The sequence below is a fragment of the Dendropsophus ebraccatus genome, chromosome 2, assembly GCF_027789765.1.
Source record: "Dendropsophus ebraccatus isolate aDenEbr1 chromosome 2, aDenEbr1.pat, whole genome shotgun sequence".
NCBI classification, from domain to species: domain Eukaryota; kingdom Metazoa; phylum Chordata; class Amphibia; order Anura; family Hylidae; genus Dendropsophus; species Dendropsophus ebraccatus.
This window is the reverse complement of record NC_091455.1, coordinates 212,704,304-212,728,720: the sequence shown is the minus strand read 5'-3', so window position 1 is coordinate 212,728,720 and position 24,417 is coordinate 212,704,304. Positions and strand designations below refer to the sequence as shown.

The 24,417-nt window shown below is 48.3% G+C and overlaps 1 protein-coding gene across 1 annotated transcript in view; it reads left to right on the top strand.

Annotated features, from left to right (window-relative positions):
* Positions 1-24,417, top strand: part of VPS50 (VPS50 subunit of EARP/GARPII complex) — a 119,411-nt gene that overhangs the window by 66,820 nt on the left and 28,174 nt on the right. Inside the window, exons 12-17 of the mRNA XM_069959417.1 lie at positions 1,114-1,254; positions 10,850-10,982; positions 16,157-16,251; positions 18,824-18,918; positions 19,585-19,683; positions 22,434-22,524. Coding sequence (XP_069815518.1) covers positions 1,114-1,254; positions 10,850-10,982; positions 16,157-16,251; positions 18,824-18,918; positions 19,585-19,683; positions 22,434-22,524 — 654 coding nt within the window. The remainder of the gene's footprint in view (positions 1-1,113; positions 1,255-10,849; positions 10,983-16,156; positions 16,252-18,823; positions 18,919-19,584; positions 19,684-22,433; positions 22,525-24,417) is intronic.

The window sequence follows — 24,417 nt, the reverse complement described above, 5'->3', positions numbered from 1 at the left end:
CCAATTTCGATGAGCTTGTGCAAATTGTAGCCTCAGTTTCCTGTTCTTAGCTGAGCGGAGTGGCACCCGGTGTGGTCTTCTGCTGCTGTAGCCCATCTGCCTCAAAGTTGGCCGTACTGTGCGTTCAGAGATGCTCTTCTGCCTACCTTGGCTGTAACGGTTGGCTATTTGAGTCACTGTTGCCTTTCTATCAGCTCGAACCAGTCTGCCCATTCTCCTCTGACCTCTGGCATCAACAAGGCATTTCCGCCCACAGAACTGCCGCTCACTGGATGTTTTTTCTTTTTCGGACCATTCTCTGTAAACCCTAGAGATGGTTGTGCGTGAAAATCCCAGTAGATCAGCAGTTTCTGAAATACTCAGACCAGCCCTTCTGGCACCAACAACCATGCCACGTTCAAAGGCCTCAAATCACCTTTCTTCCCCATACTGATGCTCGGTTTGAACTGCAGGAGATTGTCTTGACCATGTCTACATGCCTAAATGCACTGAGTTGCCGCCATGTGATTGGCTGATTAGAAATTAAGTGGTAACGTGCAGTTGGACAGGTGCACCTAATGAAGTGGCCGGTGTGTGTATATACACTACATATCACTACTACATATCACTACTACATATACACACTACATATCACTTCTACATGTACACTACATATCACTACTACATATATACACTACATATCACTACTACATATACACACTACATATCACTACTACATATATACACTACATATCATTACTACATATCACTACTACATATATACACTACTGCATATATACTGTGTGTGAGTGTATCACTACTACATATCACTACTACATAAACACTACATATACACACTACATATCACTACTACATATCACTACTACATGTACACTATGTATCACTACTACATATACACTACTGCTGCTGTATACAGGTAATGAGACATGACTCTTGTCCTTAGGTTGGTTGTGGGGGTTTTGCAGCTCAGTCCCATTGAAGTGAATGAAGCTGAATTGTAATACCGCACACAACCTGAGGACGGGGTGGCGCTGTTTTTGCAGGAAATTATTATTGCTTTAGATCCCTGTTTGTATTTTTCCTCTGACCTCCATGTCTCCCTTCACCTTGTAGACGGCGATGGACCAGCTTCACATGCACTTCACTCAGGCCATCCACAACACGGTGTTCCAGGTGGTCCTGGGATATGTGGAGCTGTGCGCCGGAAACTCTGATACCAAATTCCAGAAACTTCCATACAAGGATCTCTGTACGGTGAGTAACTCCATGGGGTGATGGGTGCAGGGCTGGAGGCCAATAGGGATCCATTGTAGGGACCAGTGAAAATAGCAGCTGTGTATAGGATCTAGGGGGGACCTGCTGTATATAGGATCTACGAGGACCTGCTGTATAAAGGACCTACGAGGACCTGCTGCATATAGGATCTAGGGGGACCCGCTGTATATAGGATCTAGGAGGACCTGCTTTATATAGGATCTAGGGGGGACCCGCTGTATATAGGATCTAGGGGCACTTGCTATATATAGGATCTAGGAGGACCCGCTGTATATAGGATCTAGGGGCACTCGCTGTATATAGGATCTACGAGGACCTGCTGTATATAGGATCTAGGGGGACTCGCTGTATATAGGATCTAGGGACCTGCTGTATATAGGATCTAGGAGGACCCGCTGTATAGAGGATTTACGAGTACCTGCTGTATATAGGATCTACGAGGACCTGCTGTATATAGGATCTACGAGGACCTGCTTCATATAGGATCTAGGGGGACCCGCTGTATATAGGATCTAGGAGGACCTGCTTTATATAGGATCTAGGGGGGACCCGCTGTATATAGGATCTAGGGGCACTCGCTGTATATAGGATCTACGAGGACCTGCTGTATATAGGATCTAGGGGGACTCGCTGTATAGAGGATTTACGAGTACCTGCTGTATATAGGATCTAGGGGGACCCGCTGTATATAGGATCTAGGAGGACCCGCTGTATATAGGATCTAGGGGGACCCGCTGTATATAGGATCTAGGGGGACCCGCTGTATATAGGATCTAGGAGGACCTGCTTTATATAGGATTGAGGGGGGACCTGCTTTATATATGATCTAGGGGGACCTGCTGTATATAGGATCTAGGGGGGACCCGCTGTATATAGGATCTAGGGGCACTCGCTGTATATAGGATCTACGAGGACCTGCTGTATATAGGATCTAGGGGGACCCGCTGTATATAGGATCTAGGGGGACCTGCTGTATATAGGATCTAGGAGGACCTGCTGTATATAGGATCTAGGGGGACCCGCTGTAGATAGGATCTAGGGGGACCCGCTGTATATAGGATCTAGGGGGACCCGCTGTATATAGGATCTAGGAGGACCTTCTTTATATAGGATTGAGGGGGGACCTGCTGTATATAGGATCTAGGGGGACCTGCTGTTTATAGGATCTAGGGACCCGCTGCATATAGGATCTAGGAGGACCTGCTGTATATAGGATCTAGAAGGACCTGCTGTATATAGGATCTAGAAGGACCTGCTGTATATAGGATCTAGAAGGACCTGCTGTATATAGGATCTAGGAGGACCAGCTGTATATAGGATCTAGGGGGACTCGCTGTATATAGTATCTAGGAGGACCCGCTGTATATAGGATCTAAGGGGACTCGCTGTATATAGTATCTAGGAGGACCCGCTGTATATAGGATCTAGGAGGACCTGCTGTATATAGGATCTACGAGGACCTGCTGTATATAGGATCTAGGGTGACCTGCTGTATATAGGATCTAGGGTGACCTGCTGTATATAGGATCTAGGAGGACCTGCTGTATATAGGATCTAGGTGGACCTGCTGTATATAGGATCTAGGAGGACCTGCTGTATATAGGATTGAGGGGGGGCTGGCTTTATATAGGATCTAGGGGGGACCCGCTGTAAATAGGATCTAGGAGGACCAGCTTTATATAGGATTGAAGAGGGACCTGCTGTATATAGGATCTAGTGGGACTTCAGTTAATATAGTGTAGATGTGTATTATAAGCAGTAATATGTGGTTTTATGTAGTGCTGTCTCTCACACTCTTAGACTGGGTTCACACTACGTATATTTCAGTCAGTATTGTGGTCCTCATATTGCAATCAAAACCAGGTGTGGATTAAAAACACAGAAAGGATCTGTTCACACAATGTTGAAATTGAGTGGATGGCCGCCATATAACAGTAAATAACGGCCATTATTTCAATACAACAGCCGTTGTTTTAAAATAACAGCAAATATTTGCCATTAAATGGCGGCCATCCACTCAATTTCACCATTGTGTGAACATAGCCTTTCTGTGTTTTTAGGGTACAAACCCACTTGACGTATTTGCTGCGTGAATCAGTCTTAAAAATAAGCAGGCAAAATGCAGGTTGGCTTTATACAATTGTTCTGCGTTAAAATACGCAATTGCGTATTTTTGAAGCGTGAAGCTTGTTGTTAGCAAAGCATCAGTTGTTAACAACCTGTGCGAAAAACGCATGTAGCTTCATGCTTCAAAAATACGCAATTGCGTATTTTAACGCAGAACAATTGTATAAAGCCAACCTGCGTTTTGCCTGCTTATTTTTAAGACTGATTCACGCAGAAAATACGTCAAGTGGGTTTGTACCCTTAATCCACTCCTGGTTTGGTTGCAATATGAGGACCACAATACTGACTGAAATATACGTAGTGTGAACCCAGCCTTAGGCTATGTTCACACTGCGTATGTTTCCGTCCGTAGTGCGAACCGCGAATATACGCACGTAGTTTTGAGGTTGATGCGTTCGCTTGAAAGTATACGATATACGCCCGCACAGTGCACACTATGTATGAACTTACGGCCGGATCGTATACGGCGCCGTGAAAAAAGAACAAGACCATTGTTTGAGGACGGAAATGTTCCAACTCACGGCCGTGGATTTCCATGCGGTCCCGTACGCAGTACTTATTTCAGCCAAATTGAACTTGATTTTTCGATCCAAAAGGTTCTGTGTGGTTTACGCGGCTGGGCGAAGATTTCCAAGTAAATGACCTGCCTCAGATCGCTTCGAAACAAGCTAGGGAAGCAGAACTGTACTACGGGCGTATGTTCGCGGTTCGTACGCATCCGGCCGCATGTCTATTTTTCGCATGCCCGTAGTTTCAGCCGCACATGTACTGCGGCGTAAGACCTGCATACGGATTCGTACGCAGTATGAACATAGCCTTATGGTGCGTTTACACAGGCAGATTTATCTGACCAATTTTGGAAGCCAAAGTCAGGAATGGACTTGAAAAGACAGGGAATCTCAGTCTTTCCTTTATGACCTGCACCCTGTTTATAGTCTGTTCCTGGCATGGGCTTCAAAAATCTGTCAGATAAATCTCTCTGTGTAAACGCACCATTACTCTCTCACTTAGGGTACTATTACACGGAACGATAATCGATTATCGCTCCATGTAATAAATACAACGATCAGCCGATGACAACGATCATCGGCTGATCATTGATATAGGTTTGGACCTATTGTCTCCGGGCGCCGACTGACGATATATATTACCTATCCACGTTCCAGGGCTGCTGCTGCGGTCTTCTCCCCGAGTCCCGCTCGCTCTAGCTTCAGAGTGGCCTGTCAGCTGACAGGCCGCCTGGCCAATCACAGGCCGCAGCGGTCCGGGCCTGTGATTGGCTGAGCGGCCTGTCAGCTGACAGGCCACTCTGAAGTTAGAGCGCGGGACCCGTGGAGAAGACCGCAGCAGCAGCCCTGGAACGTGGATAGGTAATATATGTAGTTAAGCAAGTGCTGCAAGGACATCGGTAACAATGTCCCTGCAGCCCTTGTTTAACGATTATTGGGCTGTGTAATAGGTCCAGTAAACAAGCAACGATCTAGCAGATCTCTGCTCGTTTACAGGTATTATCGGGCCCCCATCGGCCCATGTAATACCACCCTTATTCTTCCTCACTGTCTCTCTTCAGCACTCTCTTTTCCACATTCTTTCCCCCACTGTTCCCTGCACTCTCTTTGTCTCTTACCTGTACTCTCTCTCGTGTTAACATTCTTTCTCCTTTACACTGTCTCTCTCTTGCTCTCTCTCCTATACTCTTACTTTCCTGCTCTCTTTCTCGCACTCTTTCTCATACTTTCTTTCTCTTTCCTGTACTCTCTCTACCTATACTTTCTCCTGCACTCCCTTCTCTGTACACATGCTTTTTATTTTTCTCCTGCCCTATTTCTCTATTGCACGTCTCTCTCTCTCTCTCTCTCTCTCCATCATTCTTTTACACATACTCATGCCTGCTTTCTCTTCTGCACTCTTTCTCTTGCACTCTCTCTCCTGCACATTAGCTGTTCTGCACACTCTCCTGCACCCTCTCTCTCCTGTACACTCTTCTGCACTCTTTTGTGTACTCTCTCCCGTATGCTCTCTCTTCTGCACTCTATTTTTCTCCCACTTTTTCTCTATTTCTCTCACCTGCATTCTCTGACTCTCTTATTCACCATGTCTCTTTCACACTTTATCTTTTTCTGTTGTTTCACACCCTGTCCCTGCCCCCTCACACCCTGTCCCTGCCCTCCTCACACCCTGTCTCTGCCCTCCTCACACCCTGTCCCTGCCCTCCTCACACCCTGTCCCTGCCCTCCTCACACCCTGTCCCTGCCCTCCTCACACCCTGTCCCTGCCCTCCTCACACCCTGTCTCTGCCCTCCTCACACCCTGTCCCTGCCCTCCTCACACCCTGTCCCTGCCCTCCTCACACCCTGTCCCTGCCCTCCTCACACCCTGTCCCTGCCCTCCTCACACCCTGTCCCTGCCCTCCTCACACCCTGTCCCTGCCCTCCTCACACCCTGTCTCTGCCCTCCGCACACCCTGTCCCTGCCCTCCTCACACCCTGTCTCTGTCTCTCACCCTGTCCCTGCCCTCCTCACACCCTGTCTCTGCCTCCCCCCATATTTTGGGAGTACATTGGAAACCCTCCCGTAGACAGTGTAATAACCTCCCTTCACTCCTGTCACAGAGACGTCTCTTATTATTCTGTGAGCTCCTGGCCCGGTACGATGCTCCGACATTATCTGCTCTGAATTTCCATTGGAGTCATTTGTCTTTGGCGTCGGCTGACTGGTGAGACCCCGGGCACCTTGGAGGAGTCATTAGTGAGGGGCGCCCGCCGGGTCAGGGGGGGCAGGGGGGGATGGCGTCCCATTAATCATTAAATCTTCCTTCTGTTTCATCCGTCATAAATTTTAAAGCTGCTGAATAAATTTTGGAGGATTTGAATCTTTTCTGGATTTCTATATCTCTCTGGTGCCACATTGCTCTCTGCTCAGATGATAGAGGCCGACGCCCGGAACGGCCGCCCCACACCGATAATGGGGTGTTGTTGCTGCCCCCTTCTGGGTCAGGTGTTGGTGCTGCCCCCTTCTGGGTCAGGTGTTGGTGCTGTCCCCTTCTGGGTCAGGTGTTGGTGTTGCCCCCCTCTGGGTCAGGTGTTGGTGTTGCCCCCCTCTGGGTCAGGTGTTGGTGCTGCCCCCCTCTGGGTCAGGTGTTGGTGCTGCCCTCCTCTGGGTCAGGTATTGGTGTTGCCCCCTCTGGGTCAGGTGTTGGTGTTGCCCCCTCTGGGTCAGGTGTTGGTGCTGCCCCCTCTGGGTCAGGTGTTGGTGCTGCCCCCTCTGGGTCAGGTGTTGATGCTGCCCTCCTCTGGGTCAGGTGTTGATGCTGCCCTCCTCTGGGTCAGGTGTTGGTGCTGCCCTCCTCTGGGTCAGGTGATGGTGCTGCCCTCCTCTGGGTCAGGTGTTGATGCTGCCCTCCTCTGGGTCAGATGTTGGTGTTGCCCCCCTCTGGGTCAGGTGTTGATGCTGCCCTCCTCTGGGTCAGGTGTTGGTGCTGCCCTCCTCTGGGTCAGGTGTTGGTGCTGCCCTCCTCTGGGTCAGGTGATGGTGCTGCCCCCCTCTGGGTCAGGTGTTGGGGTTGCCCCCTCTGTTAGGTATTGGTGTTGCCCCCTCTGGGTCAGGTGTTGGTGCTGCCCCCTCTGGGTCAGGTATTGGTGTTGCCCCCTCTGGGTCAGGTATTGGTGTTGCTCCCTCTGGGTCAGGTGTTGGTGCTGCCCCCTCTGGGTCAGGTGTTGGTGTTGCCCCCTCTGGGTCAGGTGTTGGTGCTGCCCTCCTATGGGTCAGGTGTTGGTGCTGCCCTCCTCTGGGTCAGGTGTTGGTGCTGCCCTCCTCTGGGTCAGGTGTTGGTGCTGCCCTCCTCTGGGTCAGGTGTTGGTGCTGCCCCCCTCTGGGTCAGGTGTTGGTGTTGCCCCCCTCTGGGTCAGGTGTTGGTGCTGCGCCCTCTGGGTCAGGTGTTGGTGCTGCCCCCCTCTGGGTCAGATGTTGGTGCTGCCCCCCTCTTGGTCAGGTGTTGGTGCTGCCCCCCTCTGGGTCAGGTTTTGGTGCTGCCCCCCTCTGGGTCAGGTGATGGTGCTGCCCCCCTCTGGGTCAGGTGTTGGTGCTGCCCTCCTCTGGGTCAGGTGTTGGTGCTGCCCCCCTCTGGGTCAGGTGTTGGTGCTGCGCCCTCTTGGTCAGGTGTTGGTGCTGCCCCCCTCTGGGTCAGATGTTGGTGCTGCCCCCCTCTTGGTCAGGTGTTGGTGCTGCCCCCCTCTGGGTCAGGTGATGGTGCTGCCCCCCTCTGGGTCAGGTGTTGGTGCTGCCCTCCTCTGGGTCAGGTGTTGGTGCTGCCCCCCTCTGGGTCAGGTGTTGGTGCTTCCCCCCTCTGGGTCAGGTGTTGGTGTTGCCCCCCTCTGGGTCAGGTGTTGGCGCTGCCCCCCTCTGGGTCAGATGTTGGTGCTGCCCCCGTCTGGGTCAGGTGTTGGTGCTGCCCCCTCTGGGTCAGGTGTTGGTGTTGCCCTTCCTTGTTTAGTTGTCAGTGATGCCCCCCTCTGGGTCAGGTGTTGGTGCTGCGCCCTCTTGGTCAGGTGTTGGTGCTGCCCCCTCTGGGTCAGGTGTTGGTGCTGCCCCCTCTGGGTCAGGTGTTGGTGTTGCCCCCCTCTGGGTCAGGTGATGGTGCTGCCCCCCTCTGGGTCAGGTGTTGGTGTTGCCCCCCTCTGGGTCAGGTGTTGGTGTTGCCCCCCTCTGGGTCAGGTGTTGGTGTTGCCCCCTCTGGGTCAGGTGTTGGTGCTGCCCCCTCTGGGTCAGGTGTTGGTGCTGCCCCCTCTGGGTCAGGTGTTGGTGTTGCCCCCTCTGGGTCAGGTGTTGGTGTTGCCCCCTCTGGGTCAGGTGTTGGTGCTGCCCCCTCTGGGTCAGGTGTTGGTGCTGCCCCCTCTGGGTCAGGTGTTGGTGCTGCCCCCTCTGGGTCAGGTGATGGTGCTGCCCCCCTCTGGGTCAGGTGATGGTGCTGCCCCCCTCTGGGTCAGGTGTTGGTGTTGCCCCCTCTGGGTCAGGTGTTGGTGTTGCCCCCTCTGGGTCAGGTGTTGGTGTTGCCCTTCCTTGTTTAGTTGTCAGTGATGCCCCCCTCTGATGCAACTGTTGATGCTTGCCCCCAAACCCACCTGTTAGTGCTTGCCCTCTTTCTCATGCCCTCGTCATGCTGCCCCTCTATGATGCCCTCACAATTGGTGGCTTCCTTACAGCACGCTTGTTACAGCTGCCAAAGCCGCTACTCTCACCAGTGCTTCCCCCTCTTGAGTATTGGGAAAAGCCTTAGAAAAGTTATAGAAAGTTCTTGAAGTTGATGATGATGATGATTATGATGATGATGATGATGACATCTGATAAGTCTTCTGACCTCTACGGCAAAATCCCTAATATGCCTATAAACAGCGCCGCCCCTCTTCATAGTGGTGTCTGGTATTGCAGCTTTGTTTTATTTGTTTCCTTCCAGGCAGTTATGATAAATGAGACCCCTGCAGCACTAGTGACACAGACAGCTTCCCCCATTATTATGTCTGTTCTAATGGTACCATGTATTATATAGACATCAGCGGAGGCAGCAGCACTAGTGACACAGACAGCTTCCCCAGTGTAATGTCTATTCTAATGGTAAAATGTATTATATAGACATCAGGGGAGGCTGCAGCACTAGTGACACAGACAGCTTCCCCCACTGTAATGTCTATTCTAATGGTAAAATGTATTATATAGACATCAGGGGAGGCTGCAGCACTAGTGACATAGACAGCTCCCCCAGTGTAATGTCTGTTCTTATAGTAACATGTATTATATAGACATCAGGGGAGGCTGCAGCACTAGTGACACAGACAGCTTCCCCAGTGTAATGTCTATTCTAATGGTAAAATTTATTATATAGACATCAGGGGAGGCTGCAGCACTAGTGACATAGACAGCTCCCCCAGTGTAATGTCTGTTCTTATAGTAACATGTATTATATAGACATCAGGGGAGGCTGCAGCACTAGTGACACAGACAGCTTCCCCCAGTGTAATGTCTATTCTAATGGTAACATGTAATATATAGACATCAGGGGAGGCTGCAGCACTAGTGACACAGACAGCTCCCCCCAGTGTAATGTCTTTTCTAATAGTAACATGTATTATATAGACATCAGGGGAGGCTGCAGTATCTGAATGCAGGAGAGCTATGGTTATTTAACAGTATTAGGACCATGGCATATGCAGTGCTTTAGTTTCTGACACAGCCACTGGCTATAATAAAGTTATATTACAAAGTCTTTAATAAGTGTTGTAAAAAAAACAATCCCCTTTCAACAGCGGCCATTTCTCATAACTCTTTATATATCCGTTATTACACCAGCAGCAGATCCCCTTTATATCCTTATAGACTGTAACATAAACCAGGGGGGTTATACCGGGCTGCGTCTGAGATGACGGACGGCTTGTATATTCATGGATTCCATAGGCTTACAGTGTTTAATTGCCCTATATTGATGTTTTGTTTCATATAACTGATATTGTTTGCATCAGTCCTTCCTATGAGTATTTTGCATTATTTGCTAAGAGGGAGATTAATAAATCATTTTCCGGATATATATCATTTAAATGTTAATTTTTTGTTATTGCCAATCCAGAAATAGATAAAAAAAAATATAAATTAAAAAAATCTGTCCCTGGAGGTCAAGGTTGTTAACTTATCGGCACAGTGGTAGGACATATTGTATTTACAGATTCGAAAAGGATCTATCTATCTTTATATGATTGCTAGCATTTTTTTTCAGTATTTGCTTGTAAAAATTAACCCGGTTTAAATGGGGGTAGGGGAAGCAGGACTCACAGGCTTTCTCTATGAGTGATGGGGGATACAGGACTCACAGGCTTTCTCTATGAGTGATGGGGGATACAGGACTCACAGGCTTTCTCTATGAGGGGTGGGGGGAGGGAGGACTCACAGGCTTTCTCTATGAGTGGTGGGGGGAAGCAGGACTCCCAGGCTTTCTCTATGAGTTGGGGGGAAGCAGGACTTAAAGGCTTTCTCTATGATTGGGGGGGGGGGGCGCAGGTCTCACAGGCTTTCTCTATGAGTTGGGGGGGGCAGGACTTACAGGCTCTCTCTAGATGTTGTGTAACTTGTTTGAAAGTTTTCCATCATATTCAGCATGTCAGGTTGCAGTCACTGTATGGCAGCCGCCTTCTTCTGGACGTGTCCAGTCTATTAGAGCCCTCATTGTAGCGTTCCCGGCCCCCGGGTGAGCTGCTTATTATCATGAATGTAATGAGACGTATCTGACTACACAATAGTTGCTGATATAAGTAATGTTACATGTGACTGGGTCTGAGCAGCCTTGTGGTGCTGTTACTTCTGCTCGGCTTCATCCCTCGTCCTCTTCTCCATGTGTCACACTCGGTAGCGGGGGTTCGGTGGGCGGACGCTCTAACATATATGTTGATTTGTATGTTTGCAGCATATAACATCGGACAGCTACATCCCATGCCTTACGGACCTCTGCAAAGCACTCTGGGAAGTTATGTTGAGTTACTTTCGCACAATGGTGTGGCATGAAAAGTTTGACCATGAGGATCCCCAAGCGGCGTCTGGTAAGTGCGGCTCAGACTTTCTACCATCCTATGGATATGGGGCCTATCCTCTCTTTGCCAGTGGCAGATGTTGGGTAAGAGAAGGATTGGGCATGTTAGGTTTCGGTGGCATGTTCCTTTTAGGCTGGGTGGACTTTGGTCACGCAATAGCAAGATCTGATTCACATGACCAAAGTTTTGTGCGGCTTGCTCTCGCTTTACTTCATTACATTTGCAGCCTACCTGCTAACAAAATAGCCAAGAAAAGTTGCAAACGAGTCATAGTTGAGGTTTATGGTTGGAGCCGAAAATCCATCAAATATGTACTCACCTTCCCCAATCCCCCTTTGCCATCACTGTGAAGGTACGCTTTCCCTGTGCTCACCATTGCTGGTTTTCTCTTGATACAAGGAGGTGACCGCTCAGCCAATCCCTGAATGAGGCGGGTCACCTCCGTGGCCATTGATTGGCTGATTAAGTGCTTCCTTGTGTGAAGACAAGAAATAGGACAAAGCTGTGGAAGTGGAGAAGGTGAGTACTGTTTTTTTTTTCTATTCTTATTTTGTCTGCACATCTTTGACTCTCTCCATATTCTACCTCTCTGGATATCGGTATCTGTCTCCTGTTGTATCGATCCCATTCATAATTCACGGCCACAAATACCCTGACTCTATCCTGCTGATGTAGGTGTCTGGGCTGCTGTTATTTGTGTATTCTCAGGATGGCATCGTGTGCCCACCCCGCGCCAGCTATTCAGCCGCCTCCATTCACATTGTTCACACACATGGCGGATTATTTGGGAAGCGGATGAGAGATGTTTTCTTTATTTTATACACAGATTGATTTTCGGCTTCCCGCGCCGACCATAGACGCTAAATCTAATAACCGCTCCTCTAAAGCGGCCGATTACTCCTCCTGGCATCAGGAGAGACGAGTTTGCAGGTTCACTAAGGATCTATCTAGTAGCATAATTCTCTTGTGGGATGGATATCTGTTTATCCCCGACGTGTTTCTAGCAGATCGGATCCTGATGATGTGGAAACGTATCGGCTCCTCTCCCAGATCTGTCAGACGGAGGACTATGGCTTATATAATAGACCGATATCTGGTGCCCGAGCCTGATGATTGTAAAGAGATGATGGACCCCATCTCATCCTGCTGAAGTACACTGTGTATTATATATAATAAAGCCTCAGCTGCTGCAGAACCTCAGAGTACACACTTCAAAGTTTTAATTCAAACCTATAAAGAGAATTACCTAGCAAGTTGAATAACGCAAATAGTCAGGTGTTTTATCTAATGCTCAACTTCTGGCACCGCAGGTAGATTTAACATATGCCAAGAGGTTCCTGCACAGCAGATCTACGGTGGTCATGGCACTTGGGCGGTGATCAGAGAACTTCCGCAGTGGTCAGGGCTGCTTGGTGGGGGTCAGGGCTGTTCAGCAGTAGTCAGGGCTTCTTGATGGTGATCAGGGCAGCTCGGCGAGTTTAGGGCACTTGGTTCGTGGTCATGGCACTTGGTTGGTGATCAGGGCACTTGACTGGTGGTCAGGGCATTCGTAGGGGGTCAGGGCAGCTGAGCTGGGTTCAGGGCACTTGGCTGGCTGTCATGGCATTCGTAGCGGGTCAGGCCAACTTGGCAGTGGTTAAGGCAGTTTTTACTGTGGTCAGGGCAACTGATCAGCTTATTTTTAAGGAAATGTCTCTAGTAGTTGTCAATCAGACAGAGTAAAGCCCCAATTACACATGTCGGCAGCGAGCGGGTGAGTGTAGGGGAAGGTGTGTGTGGGGGCTGCCTGGGTGATCACTAGATCGTCTGGGAAGCCCATAGAGGATAGCGGCGGTCTGCTGTTGCTGCTCCTATTCCACAGAGCGACGGCAACAGATCGCCGCTATCACAGTTGTTTGTCTTTCAACATGTTGACAGACAAACGTCAGCAACGATCAGCCAACATCGTTCATGTCGGCCTTCTATTACACGGGACGATTATCGGCCGTAACGGCTTATAGCGGCCGAATATGGCCGATAATCATTCCCTGTAATAGGGCCTTAAGTGAATGCTGGGGTAACAGAGGGAAGTAATAAAGTAGGGAGGGGCTGGACTTTCCTGGACTCTTTCCTTGTTGCGATACGCCCCCTGGGCACTTGACCTTCATTTGCAAAAAAACACAAAGCTTTATATCTTGCTTATAGAGAAGTTGACATAAAATTGGTATAGCCCTATCTAGCGGCATGCGCACTCACACCCCGCTCTTCCTGCTCGGAGTTCCACTTTAACCGTAGCATCTCTGTTCGTGTCCGGAGTGTTTGTCGCATGCCGCCACACTATCATAGGGACCCGGAGAGAATTGTGTATTGATGTAGTAAACTATTAGACTGAATTGCACCCCTCCATGACTCTATTGAAATGAATGAGGCCTCGTGACTAGAAACGAGATGGCGGGACCCTTAACCCCTGACTGCTCCTCATTTTACACCATTGCTTCCAGTGTCCGTCAGAGTTCTTTAGAATTTAGTGAGCGGCTTCGGTGTCTGTGACCGTATTTCTTCCTGATTTGGTCTTTTGGCCCAGTCACCGGATTGTAACACTTGTGGGCGCGGTAAGCCTCCCCGGAGACCTGCTCTTCCTGCGGATTATCATTACCTGCTTCCTGTTAAGGGCACTCGAGGACGTGCCGAAGCCGGTCTGGAGGACCTGAACGTTCTTATACATCCTCATTGACTTGCAGATGGCACCTCGTAGTTTATTCACCGTACAATAGAGACAAGAGGTCACACGCTCCGCTCTCCCCACATTACCATCTTGTTTTCTAAGAATGATAATTAGGACGGGAACGAGGAGATGATGGCTGAAGTTACAGATGATTCATTCAGCTAGAACTTTATTGTGGACAAAACTTTAGAAGGAAGTTTGGTTGTATATTCCCGAATAAAAATCCTTCTAAAGTAGCAGCATTCACATTAGACTCAACCGTGTAACAACTGGGGAAAGTGTTTATACTAGACTGTGGACTGACCGGGGACAGTGTTTACACTAGACCAGGGGTACTCAACAGCTTTTAGTGAAGCTCCACTTACCGGGGTATATTGTCAGGTGAAGGTCCGAGCTGAACATCAGTAGGAAACGTGTTTTGTTACTTTTCACAAACGTTCAGCTATTTATATACAGAATTGCTGCTTATTAGCGGGAAAATGGGCATTTTTTCTCTCTCACCAGCCCTTTGATATTAGGTACAAAGGGGGTGACTGCCCTGGTAGTGTATAGCCCCCCTGTTGCTCCCCCAGTAGTGTATAGCCCCCCTGTGCGCTCTCCCCCAGTAGTATATAGCCCCCTGTTGCTCCCCCAGTAGTATATAGCCCCCTGTGCGCTCACCCCCTGTAGTATATAGCCCCCTGTGTGCTGTCCCCCAGTAGTATATAGCCCCCTGTGAGCTCCCCCCAATAGTATATAGCCCCCCTGTGAGCTCCCCCCAGTAGTATATAGCCCCCTGTGAGCTCCCACCAGTAATATATAGCCCCCCTGTGCTCTCTCCCTGTAGTATAGAGCCCCCTGTGAGGTCTCTGCAGTAGTATATAGCCCCCTGTGCTCTTCCCCTGTAGTATATAGCCCCCCTGTGTGCTCCCCCCAGTAATATATAGCCCCCCTGTGAGCTCCCCATGTAGTATATAGCCCCCTGTGAGCTCCCCCCAGTAGTATATAGCCCCCCCTGTGAGCTCCCCCCAGTGGTATATAGCCCCCCTGTGAGCTCCCCCCAGTAGTATATAGCCCCCCTGTGAGGTTTCCATGTAGTATATAGCCCCCTGTGCTCTCCCCCTGTAGTATATAGCCCCCTGTGTTCTCCCCTGTAGTATATAGCCCCCTGTGCTCTCCCCCTGTAGTATATAGCCCCCTGTGAGCTCCCCCCAGTAGTATATAGCCCCCCTGTGAGCTCCCCCCTGTAGTATATAGTCCCCCTGTGCGCTCTCCCCTTATAGATGGCCCCCAGACAAAAGAAAACAAACAACCCACAACTCACCTAGCATCTCGCTCCCCCGCTGCGCCGTCTTCCTCTCTTCTCCTGTCGGTCCGGCCCCCGGCTGATACGCGCTCTCTGGGGATGTCCCGGGGATTCCCCAGCAGAGCGCACACGTGACCTCCGTGTACACCGCCGGCCTGTACTTCCCGGAAGTTCAGGCCGGCAGCGTACACTGAGGTCTGTGGACCAGATCCGGGGCGGTTAGGAGGTCTGACCAGGGGTCCGGACAGCTGGCCTCCGAGGTCTGCCAGTTGAGGACCCCTGCACTAGACTGTGGACTGACTGGGGACAGTGTTTACACTAGAATGTGGACTGACCGGGGGCAGTCTTAACACTAGGCCCTGGACTGTGTATACTACTGGGGCAGCTCACAGGGGGACTATAAACTACTGGGGGAGCGCACAGGGGGACTATATACTACTAGGGGAGCACACAGGGGTCTATATACTACTGGGGGAGCAACAGGGGGGCTATATACTACTGGGGGAGCGCAACATGTTTACTACTGATGTTCAGCTCGGACCTTCACCTCACAATAGACCCCGGTAAGTGGCCCTTCACTAAAAGTTGTTGAGTACCTCTGCACTAAACTATGTACTGACCGGGTGGGGGCAATATTTACACTCAACTGCATTTACTCCACGTTAAAGGTTCTAAAGGTTTTACTACAACATAGTAAGGAGTGTAAAAGCAGACGCTGCTATCTTTATTAATGTTCTAATCTAAGCAGCAGTCTTATGAGTAGCTCCAATATACTGTGCATACACAGCTCTGCCGCATCCACATACATAGCTCAGCTACATACACAAACATCTGGTGCACTGACATACATGAACAGCTCTGCTAGATCCACATGTACGCGCAGCTGTGTTGCACAGCTCTGCTGCACTAACATACACACAAACATTACACAACTGTGCTGCACAAAAGACCCACAGCTCTGCTGCACCATCATACATGCACACACATACACAGACTGGTTTTATTAAAAACAACTCTTGTAGAATCTAGTAGTTTTGTGAAACCCGCTGGCATGAACAGATGACATAATGGTGTGCATGACCTTTCACCTTTGGTGGGTATGCTGTCTATTGGTGATAGGAAGCTGGATGGGATATTTATTGAATTTAATGGTTTATTTATAACGGCCTCAGTAGTTTTTTCTTTCTATTTTAGACAGCAGCAGCAGTGCGTCCGCTACAGAGGAGAACAATTTTGATCGAAATTATATAAAAAAGAAATTAGAGCACGGATTGACGCGCATATGGCAGGTAATTTCCTTTCGTTCCCTTTTACCATCTCGGCCGGGATCTCGCTACGTTTTTTTTCATCCATTTTTGCATTTGTGTTCATCTGTTTTGATCTATTTTTCCATTGACTTCCATTATAATAATAAAAAAAAAAACGGATAAAAACGCGCTGCGATACGTTTTTTTTTTTAATGGAAGAACAGATCAAAAGAGATGTACACAAATGCTTGTTTTTCCAGCTGTTTTTTTTTTTTGTTGCAAAAACGGATGAAATAAAACGTTGCCTTACCAAGATTTGCGACCAGACCTACTAATCTGGAGTCCGAACCCAAACAATGGGGAAAAACATCAGCCAATCACTGGTCGTCCCTCTACCGGGATCCTTTATAATCGGCTGGATTCTGGCAGCAAGTCTTCCATATTCCTGCAGCTCCACCAAAATTTTAATTTTTTTTTTTCTCCTGAGAAGCCGGGATGTCTTAGAGCCGGGATTTCTGGATTTTATGGGTTTTGTACAGTTAAAAATCGCAGCTTTCACTTGATGTGAAGATGAATCTTGGCAGGTGGAAATAGCTGATGATGGCGGCAGCGGCGGTAATCTCCCTAATGTAGTCGGCTGCCATTGAGGCGTCCCCTGCTGAGCGGCTGTCACTGCTGTCGGGGAAGTGTTTGGAGATAACAGATGTTCTGTGCAGGACTCGATAGCGATGCTCAGGTCCTCGAAGGCATTTTATAGGAATAAAGCAGATTTATTCCAGCTTCTTACTATACCATGTGTTCAGCTTTCTTATAATTCTAAGATGTCTGCTTGCTGCCAGTGAATGAATGTATTGATAACCTCCAGAGTCTGTAAGCCTGTCTATTCAAAACGAACGCAACTCAAGCATGCTCCAGCCCGATTGTTCAGCATTAGACTACCGGTGGCTGAAGAAGTTGGATGTGGCCCTACAGAGTCCTGGAAAACATGTATAAAGCCTATGGCCCATGGTTGTATCCATGTTTCCCAGGCCTCCCTAGGGCTGTATCCAACTTCTTCAGCCACCAGTATTCAAATGCCATACAATGGGACTCCAGTTGCGCCTATCTCTAGTCTTAATGTAAAATCTCCTATGAAGACTTATCTGTCTCCATGGTTACAGACTACAAACAAACCCTGTGTAGTCTGAGTTTTAATTCATGATTTACCAGGTATATGTGACCAGGACTGACTGCTAAGCATGTGCGACCAGCACTGACTGCTGAGCATGTGTGAAAAGGACTGACTACTGAGCATGTGCTAATAGAACTGACTGCTGAGCATGTGCGACCAGGACTGACTGCTGAGCATGGGCAACCAGGACTGACTGCTGAGCATGTGTGACCAGGACTGACTGCTGAGCATGTGTGACCAGGACTGACTGCTGAGCATGTGCGACAAGGACAGACTGCTGATCATGTGTGACTGACTGCTGAGCATGTGCGACCGGGACTGACTGCTGAGCATGTGCGACAAGGACAGACTGCTGAGCATGTGCGACCAGGACTGACTGCTGAGCATGTGTGACCAGGACTGACTGCTAAGCATGTGCGACCAGGACTGACTGCTAAGCATGTGCGACCAGGACTGACTGCTGAGCATGTGCGACAAGGACTGACTGCTGAGCATGTGCGACAAGGACAGACTGCTGAGCATGTCATAGCAAGTTTATAACAGCAGAATCTGGACCCAGCATTGTGTTTTGTGATATTATTATAATTCAGTGGATGTTCTGTCAAATCTTACAGAGGGGGGCTGGGTTCACACTGCGTATATTTCAGTCAGTATTGTGGTCCTCATATTGAAACCAAAACCAGGAGTGGATTAAAAACACAGAAAGGCTCTGTTCACATAAAGTTGAAATTGAGTGGATGGCCGTCATTTAATGGCAAATATTTGCTGTTATTTTGAAATAATATAATATAACAACGGCTGTTATATTGAAATAATGGCCGTTATTTACTGTTATATGACGGCCATCCACTCAATTTCAAGATTGTGTGAACTGATCCTTTCTGTGTTTTTAATCCACTCCTGGTTTTGGTTGCAATATGAGGACCACAATACTGACTGAAATATACGTAGTGTGAACCCAGCCCCAAAGGGATTATCCAGCGCTACAAAAACATGGCCACTTTCCCCCTACTGTTGTCTCCAGTTTGGGTGCAGGTTTTGAAACTCCGTTCCGTTGAAGTAAATGGAGCTTAATTGCAAACTGCACCTGACCTGGAGACAACAGTAGGGGGGAAGGTGGCCATGTTTTTTTAGCGCTGGATAACCCCTTTAATATTTTTTGTGCACAGCCCATAGACGCCTGCAGGGAGGCTCAGCCATTAAGGGGTTAATTCTTGGGAGCCTCGTTTCCTTCTCTTCCAATAACGCCTGGGAGAAGAAATCCTCGAAGTCCCGCTCCGATTTCCTCTTCCCGCTCATTGTTTGCCGCTGTCTGTACAATAGGAAGAGACAGTCTGTCAGGATGAACCTCCTCAAACATATTGTGCGTGCCGGGCGCCCGAGCGAGAAGAACGTCCACTCTGCTACATCACGCTAATATATGGGCTATGCTGTGTTTTTCAGGACGTTCAGCTCAAAGTCAAGACGTATCTTCTGGGAACGGACATGTCCAACTTTAAATATGACGACTTCATTGTAGTGCTGGATATAGTCAGCAGGTAGGTTACAGACTAAGAGGTGAGGTCTTAAAGGGGAAATCTGTGATGATGTATAGCACAGCTGTCATACTCAGGCCCTCCAGCTCTAATAAAGCTACAATTCCCATCATGCCTGGACATGGACGTGTTAGGCCCATATCAGATGTGTGGGGTGGGGGGGGATTTTGGGCCACCAAGTGGCTAAAGCACAATGATCCGCGTCATTGGATTATCGGTCAACATCCCACCAAAAAAAAACAACTTTCTTTCAAATTAACTGATTTCAGAAAGTTCTATAGATTTGTAATTTACTTCTATTAAAAAAATCTCCAGTCTTCCAGTATTTATCAGCTGCTGTATGTCCTGCAGGAAGTGGTGTATTCTTTCCAGTCTGGCACAGTGCTCTCTGCTGCCACCTCTGTCCATGTCAGGAACTGTCCAGAGCAGGAGAGGTTTTCTATGGGGATTTGTGTGCTCATCTTTAATTAATAAGAAACTCCTCTTCTACTTTAGGCCACCAGGGAAGGGGACACTACTGTAGACCACCAGGGCTAATGACATTAACCCCTCTATTAGCAGGAATAATGTAAATCCCTTGATTGTATATATATATATATATATATATATATATATGTATATATATATATTATATGAATGTGGACTCATGGCTCTTGTGTCTCCGTCCAGGCTCATGCAGGTCGGGGAGGAGTTCTGTGGCAGCAAGTCTGAGGTTTTACAAGAATCCATCAGGAAGCAAAGTGTGAATTACTTTAAGAACTATCACAGGTGAGCCTTATACCTTGTATCAGACGGGTGTTATTCCATCATTACCAGCCGGGTAACCTGTGCCGAGGATGGATGCAAACCAACATTTACATCAATGTCCACATCCTGCGAGCCGAAGGCCGGAAGGGAAAGCTCGGTTTCAGGTTCTGTCATGTGGATAGTGGATTGTCCTGCTGACAGTCTCCACCTGCCATAGGGGAAACTGCTGCCAGAAAGGGATTATCTTGTTTGGCCACAATGCTTATATACATCCTACTGTCCAGAGGCCCATCCACAGGTATCAGAGGAGCCAGGGGGCACCGAGAAAGCATCCCCCTCCCCCAGCTTGGACTGGTCACACCTGACCGGAAGAGCTGGCTGATTCATGCTGCTTGTGCCAAATTCTGACCCTTCCATCAGTATGGTGCCGCAGAGATCTGGATCCATCTGACCGGCCATGTTTCTCTTTAGAGATCTGGATCCATCTGACTGGCCGTGTTTCTCTATAGAGATCTGGATCTGACCAACCGTGTTTCTCCAAAGAGATCTGGATCCATGTGACCGGTCATGTTTCTCTCCAGAGATCTAGATACATCTGACCGGCCATGTTTCTCTCCAGAGATCTAGATCCATCTGACCGGCCATGTTTCTCCATAGAGATCTAGATCCATCTGGCCAACCATGTTTCTCCATAGAGATCTGGATCCATCTGACCGGCCATGTTTCTCCATAGAGATCTGGATCCATCTGACCGGCCATGTTTCTGCACAGAGATCCGGATCCATCTGACCGGCCGTGTTTCTCTATAGAGATCTGGATCCATCTGACCGGCCATGTTTCTCCACAGAGATCTGGATCCATCTGACCGGCCATGTTTCTCTCCAGAGATCTAGATCCATCTGACCGGCCATGTTTCTCCATAGAGATCTTGATCCATCTGACCGGCCATGTTTCTGCACAGAGATCTGGATCCATCTGACCGGCCATGTTTCTCTATAGAGATCTAGATCCATGTGACCGGCCATGTTTCTCTCCAGAGATCTGGATCCAGCTGACCGGCCATGTTTCTGCACAGAGATCCAGATCCAGCTGACCTGCCATGTTTCTCAACAGAGATCTGGATCCATTTGGCCAACCATGTTTCTGCACAGAGATCTAGATCCATCTGGCCAACCATGTTTCTGCATAGAGATCTAGATCCATCTGGCCAACCATGTTTCTGCATAGAGATCTAGATCCATCTGGCCAACCATGTTTCTGCACAGAGATCCGGATCCATCTGACCGGCCATGTTTCTCCAGAGAGATCTGGATCCATCTGACCGGCCATGTTTCTCCACAGAGATCTGGATCCATCTGACCAGCCATGTTTCTCCACAGAGATCTGGATCCATCTGACCGGCCAAGTTTCTGCACAGAGATCTGGATCCATCTGACCAGCCATGTTTCTCCACAGAGATCTGGATCCATCTGACCGGCCAAGTTTCTGCACAGAGATCTGGATCCATCTGACCAGCCATGTTTCTCCACAGAGATCTGGATCCATCTGACCAGCCATGTTTCTCCACAGAGATCTGGATCCATCTGACCGGCCATGTTTCTGCACAGAGATCTGGATCCATCTGACCAGCCATGTTTCTCCACAGAGATCTGGATCCATCTGACTGGCCGTGTTTCTCCATAATGACCTGGTATCTGGTATTGCAGCTGATTCAGGTGATTGCTATACCAGACACAACCTAAGGATGGCGCTGTTTATAGAGAAAACAAAAATCCAGAGCTTTTTACTAATCCAGACAATCATCGCGTCCCTCGTTAGATCTATTACAATCACTGATTCCCCTGTTAATTTGCTGTAATTACTCGTCTCCTGTGAAGTTGTTATTAAGTGGCGCTCGGTGAAGTCTCTGGGACGCGATTTTAGATTTTTGGCAAATTCGTCGGCACCTCTTTTGTGTGCACAGAAACACTCCGGCGATGAATGTCATTACGTGCTCGGACCCGAAATTATCCTCTTCTGATTTGACAGCGTCATAAGCTGCAGTATCTGCTGAGCGGTCGGTCCGGAGACTGTAGATCTGCTTAATCTGAATGGTTTGTGAGCAGCGTCTGCACAGGGGGGGGGGTATAGTCTGCACGGCTCACACAGGTTAATGCTTTGTTATTTGCCAGGTGAAGTGCATTTGCCGAACGTAAAATCACTGCGTTGTTTAAGGGCCCTATTCCACCGGACAATAATCGTTCAGATTATCGTTAAATCGTTCGAATCTAAACGATAATCGTTTGGTTGAAATGAAGTTAATGATTAACGACCGAACGAGAAATCGTTGATCGATCAAGACCTGGACCTATTTTTATCGTTGCTCGTTCGCAAATCGTTTGCATTGAATAAGACATCGTTCGCAGTAGATACGAACGCAATAGCGAAGAAATAACGAAGAAAAAACGATCGCAAATACGATCATAAGTAACGATTATCGTTCCATGGAAATGAGTGAACGTTTTCAGGTCTTTTGCAATAGCGGTCGTTTGAGATCGTTAATCGTTAATGATTATGTGAACGATAATCGTCCGGTGGAATAGGGCCCTTACTCTTGAGGCGCGGCCCCTGAATACCTGATGGCGCTTCTCCAGCCGCGTCTATGGGGCCGATAATTAATTCATAGCCTCTCCCCGACGTGTTACGCTGAAGGCTCCGGCCCTGCATGAACCTTTACCCTGTTTTGTACCTTTTAGTGCAGATGAATAATTAATTTTTTTTTTTATTTTTAGAACCCGTCTAGAAGAACTCCGAATGTTCCTTGAAAATGAGACTTGGGAACTTTGCCCGGTCAAGTCCAGTTTTAGCATCTTACAGCTCCATGTAAGTGTCTGGAATAAAAGGGGGGGGGGGGTACTTTTTGTCTCGTTGTAGTGATCTCTAGACTCTCCAGCTGTGGCAAAACTGCAGCTTTTATGATTGCATGATGGGAGTTGTAGTTGTAGCACAGGATAGGGGCTATAGTTGTAGCATAGCATAGGGCCCTTAGGCTGGGTTCACACTGTGTTTTTGAAATCTGTTTTTTTCATCTGTTTTATGCAAAAAAAAAAAGAAAGAAAGATGAATTCAAAATGAATTTGTGAGCATCCATTTGCATCCGTTTTTCTATTGACTTCCATTATATAAGGCTATGTTCACACAGCGTAAAAGTACGGCCGCTGTTGCCATCGGCACTGTGAGACACTGCCTTATTTCCTATGGGATCCCGGCCAGAGCATATACACATCGTATGCGCTCCGGCCGGGATCCCATGCGGTGCCGCAAATAAGTGACATGTCAGTGAATTGCGGCCGTAGAAACCCATATCAGTTCACACAATGAGGCAAGCAGCTCCGGCCGCTTGCTTTATTGTGTCCTATGCGGAGTTTTGATGTGGGCCCGCTTGGGCCCGCATCAGAACACTACGACCATAATGATCATCCAGCCGGTACTTAAGTACCAGCCGGGATGATCTTTGCAGAGACCGGCCGTTCCGTGAATCGGCCAGGTCACGGAACGGCCGGTCTCTTACAAAGTGTGAACATAGCCTAAAAAAGGGATCACAACGCATCTGGGTTTTTTTTAGCATACACAAAAACGTGGTCGACTATATTTTTGTGTATGCTAATAAAGGGATGCGTTTTGATCTGTTTTTTTTTTTTTTTTTTTTTTTTTTATAGTGGAACTCAATAGAAAAACGGATCAAAACTGATGTACACAAACGCATCCGGTTTTGGAAAAACAGATGAAAAAAACTTAGTGTGAACCCAGCCTTAGCAATTATTCCTGAATAAAATACTCATTCCTGAGAACCTGAAGATTATTAAGATGTCAGAACCATGCTAGATGTTTGGCCGGACTGGTCTCATTCACAGTTTTTTTAAATGGTGCTGAGGCTATGGGAGTTGTTGTAGCCCACTCCACAAATTGCCCTACTTTCCTTCCTCCCTGGCCCCTTGAAATATAGACTCTTTCTAAATGTGGCTTGTACTGTAATTCCCTATCCTTAAAGTTGACCTCGCCCTGAATCAAAAGATATAGCTCTTATCTCAATCCATCGGTCCAGCGCTGAGGTATAAGCTTAAAATTATAAAGTCCCCCCCTCAGGAGATCTCAGCACTTTTTTAAGCTTATATTCTGGACATTTCGTATCTTACCATATAAATGATTTCTTGGCGGTCTCTCCACTTAAAAATGCATGTTATTGTTGGTGGACAGTGCCATCTGGGTGGGGCTTTACTGCCATTGTGCTCCTTGTCCCCGCCTACATCAATGCTATAGGCCCTACATAATCTGCGCCTAGGCCCCACCCCTCTGTGACATCATGAAAAGTGATCATCTAAAGAAGGATTTCAATAAGTGTGTTGCATGTAAGAGGGGCAGGGCCTAGGCCTCCAGGCTAAGCCATTAAGATGAGGTCACAAAGGGGTGGGGCCTATGTGGTGATGGCATCCCAGAGGGGCAGGCCTACAGCTCTGATGTAGGCGTGGAGATGAGGCACAATGGCAGTAAAGCTCCACCCAGATAGCACTGTCCACCAACAATAACATGCATTTTTGAGGGGAGAGACCACCAAGAAATCCTATATACAGTAAGATGTGAAATGTCAAGAATCTATATGCGTATGAAGACATAAAGCTCATGGATTGTTTTCTGGGCTACAAAAGCCCAGCAATGTTCGTCTCTTTCTCTCCCAACTGCTTGCATATTTCCCCACTCTATGTAGATTTACCGGCT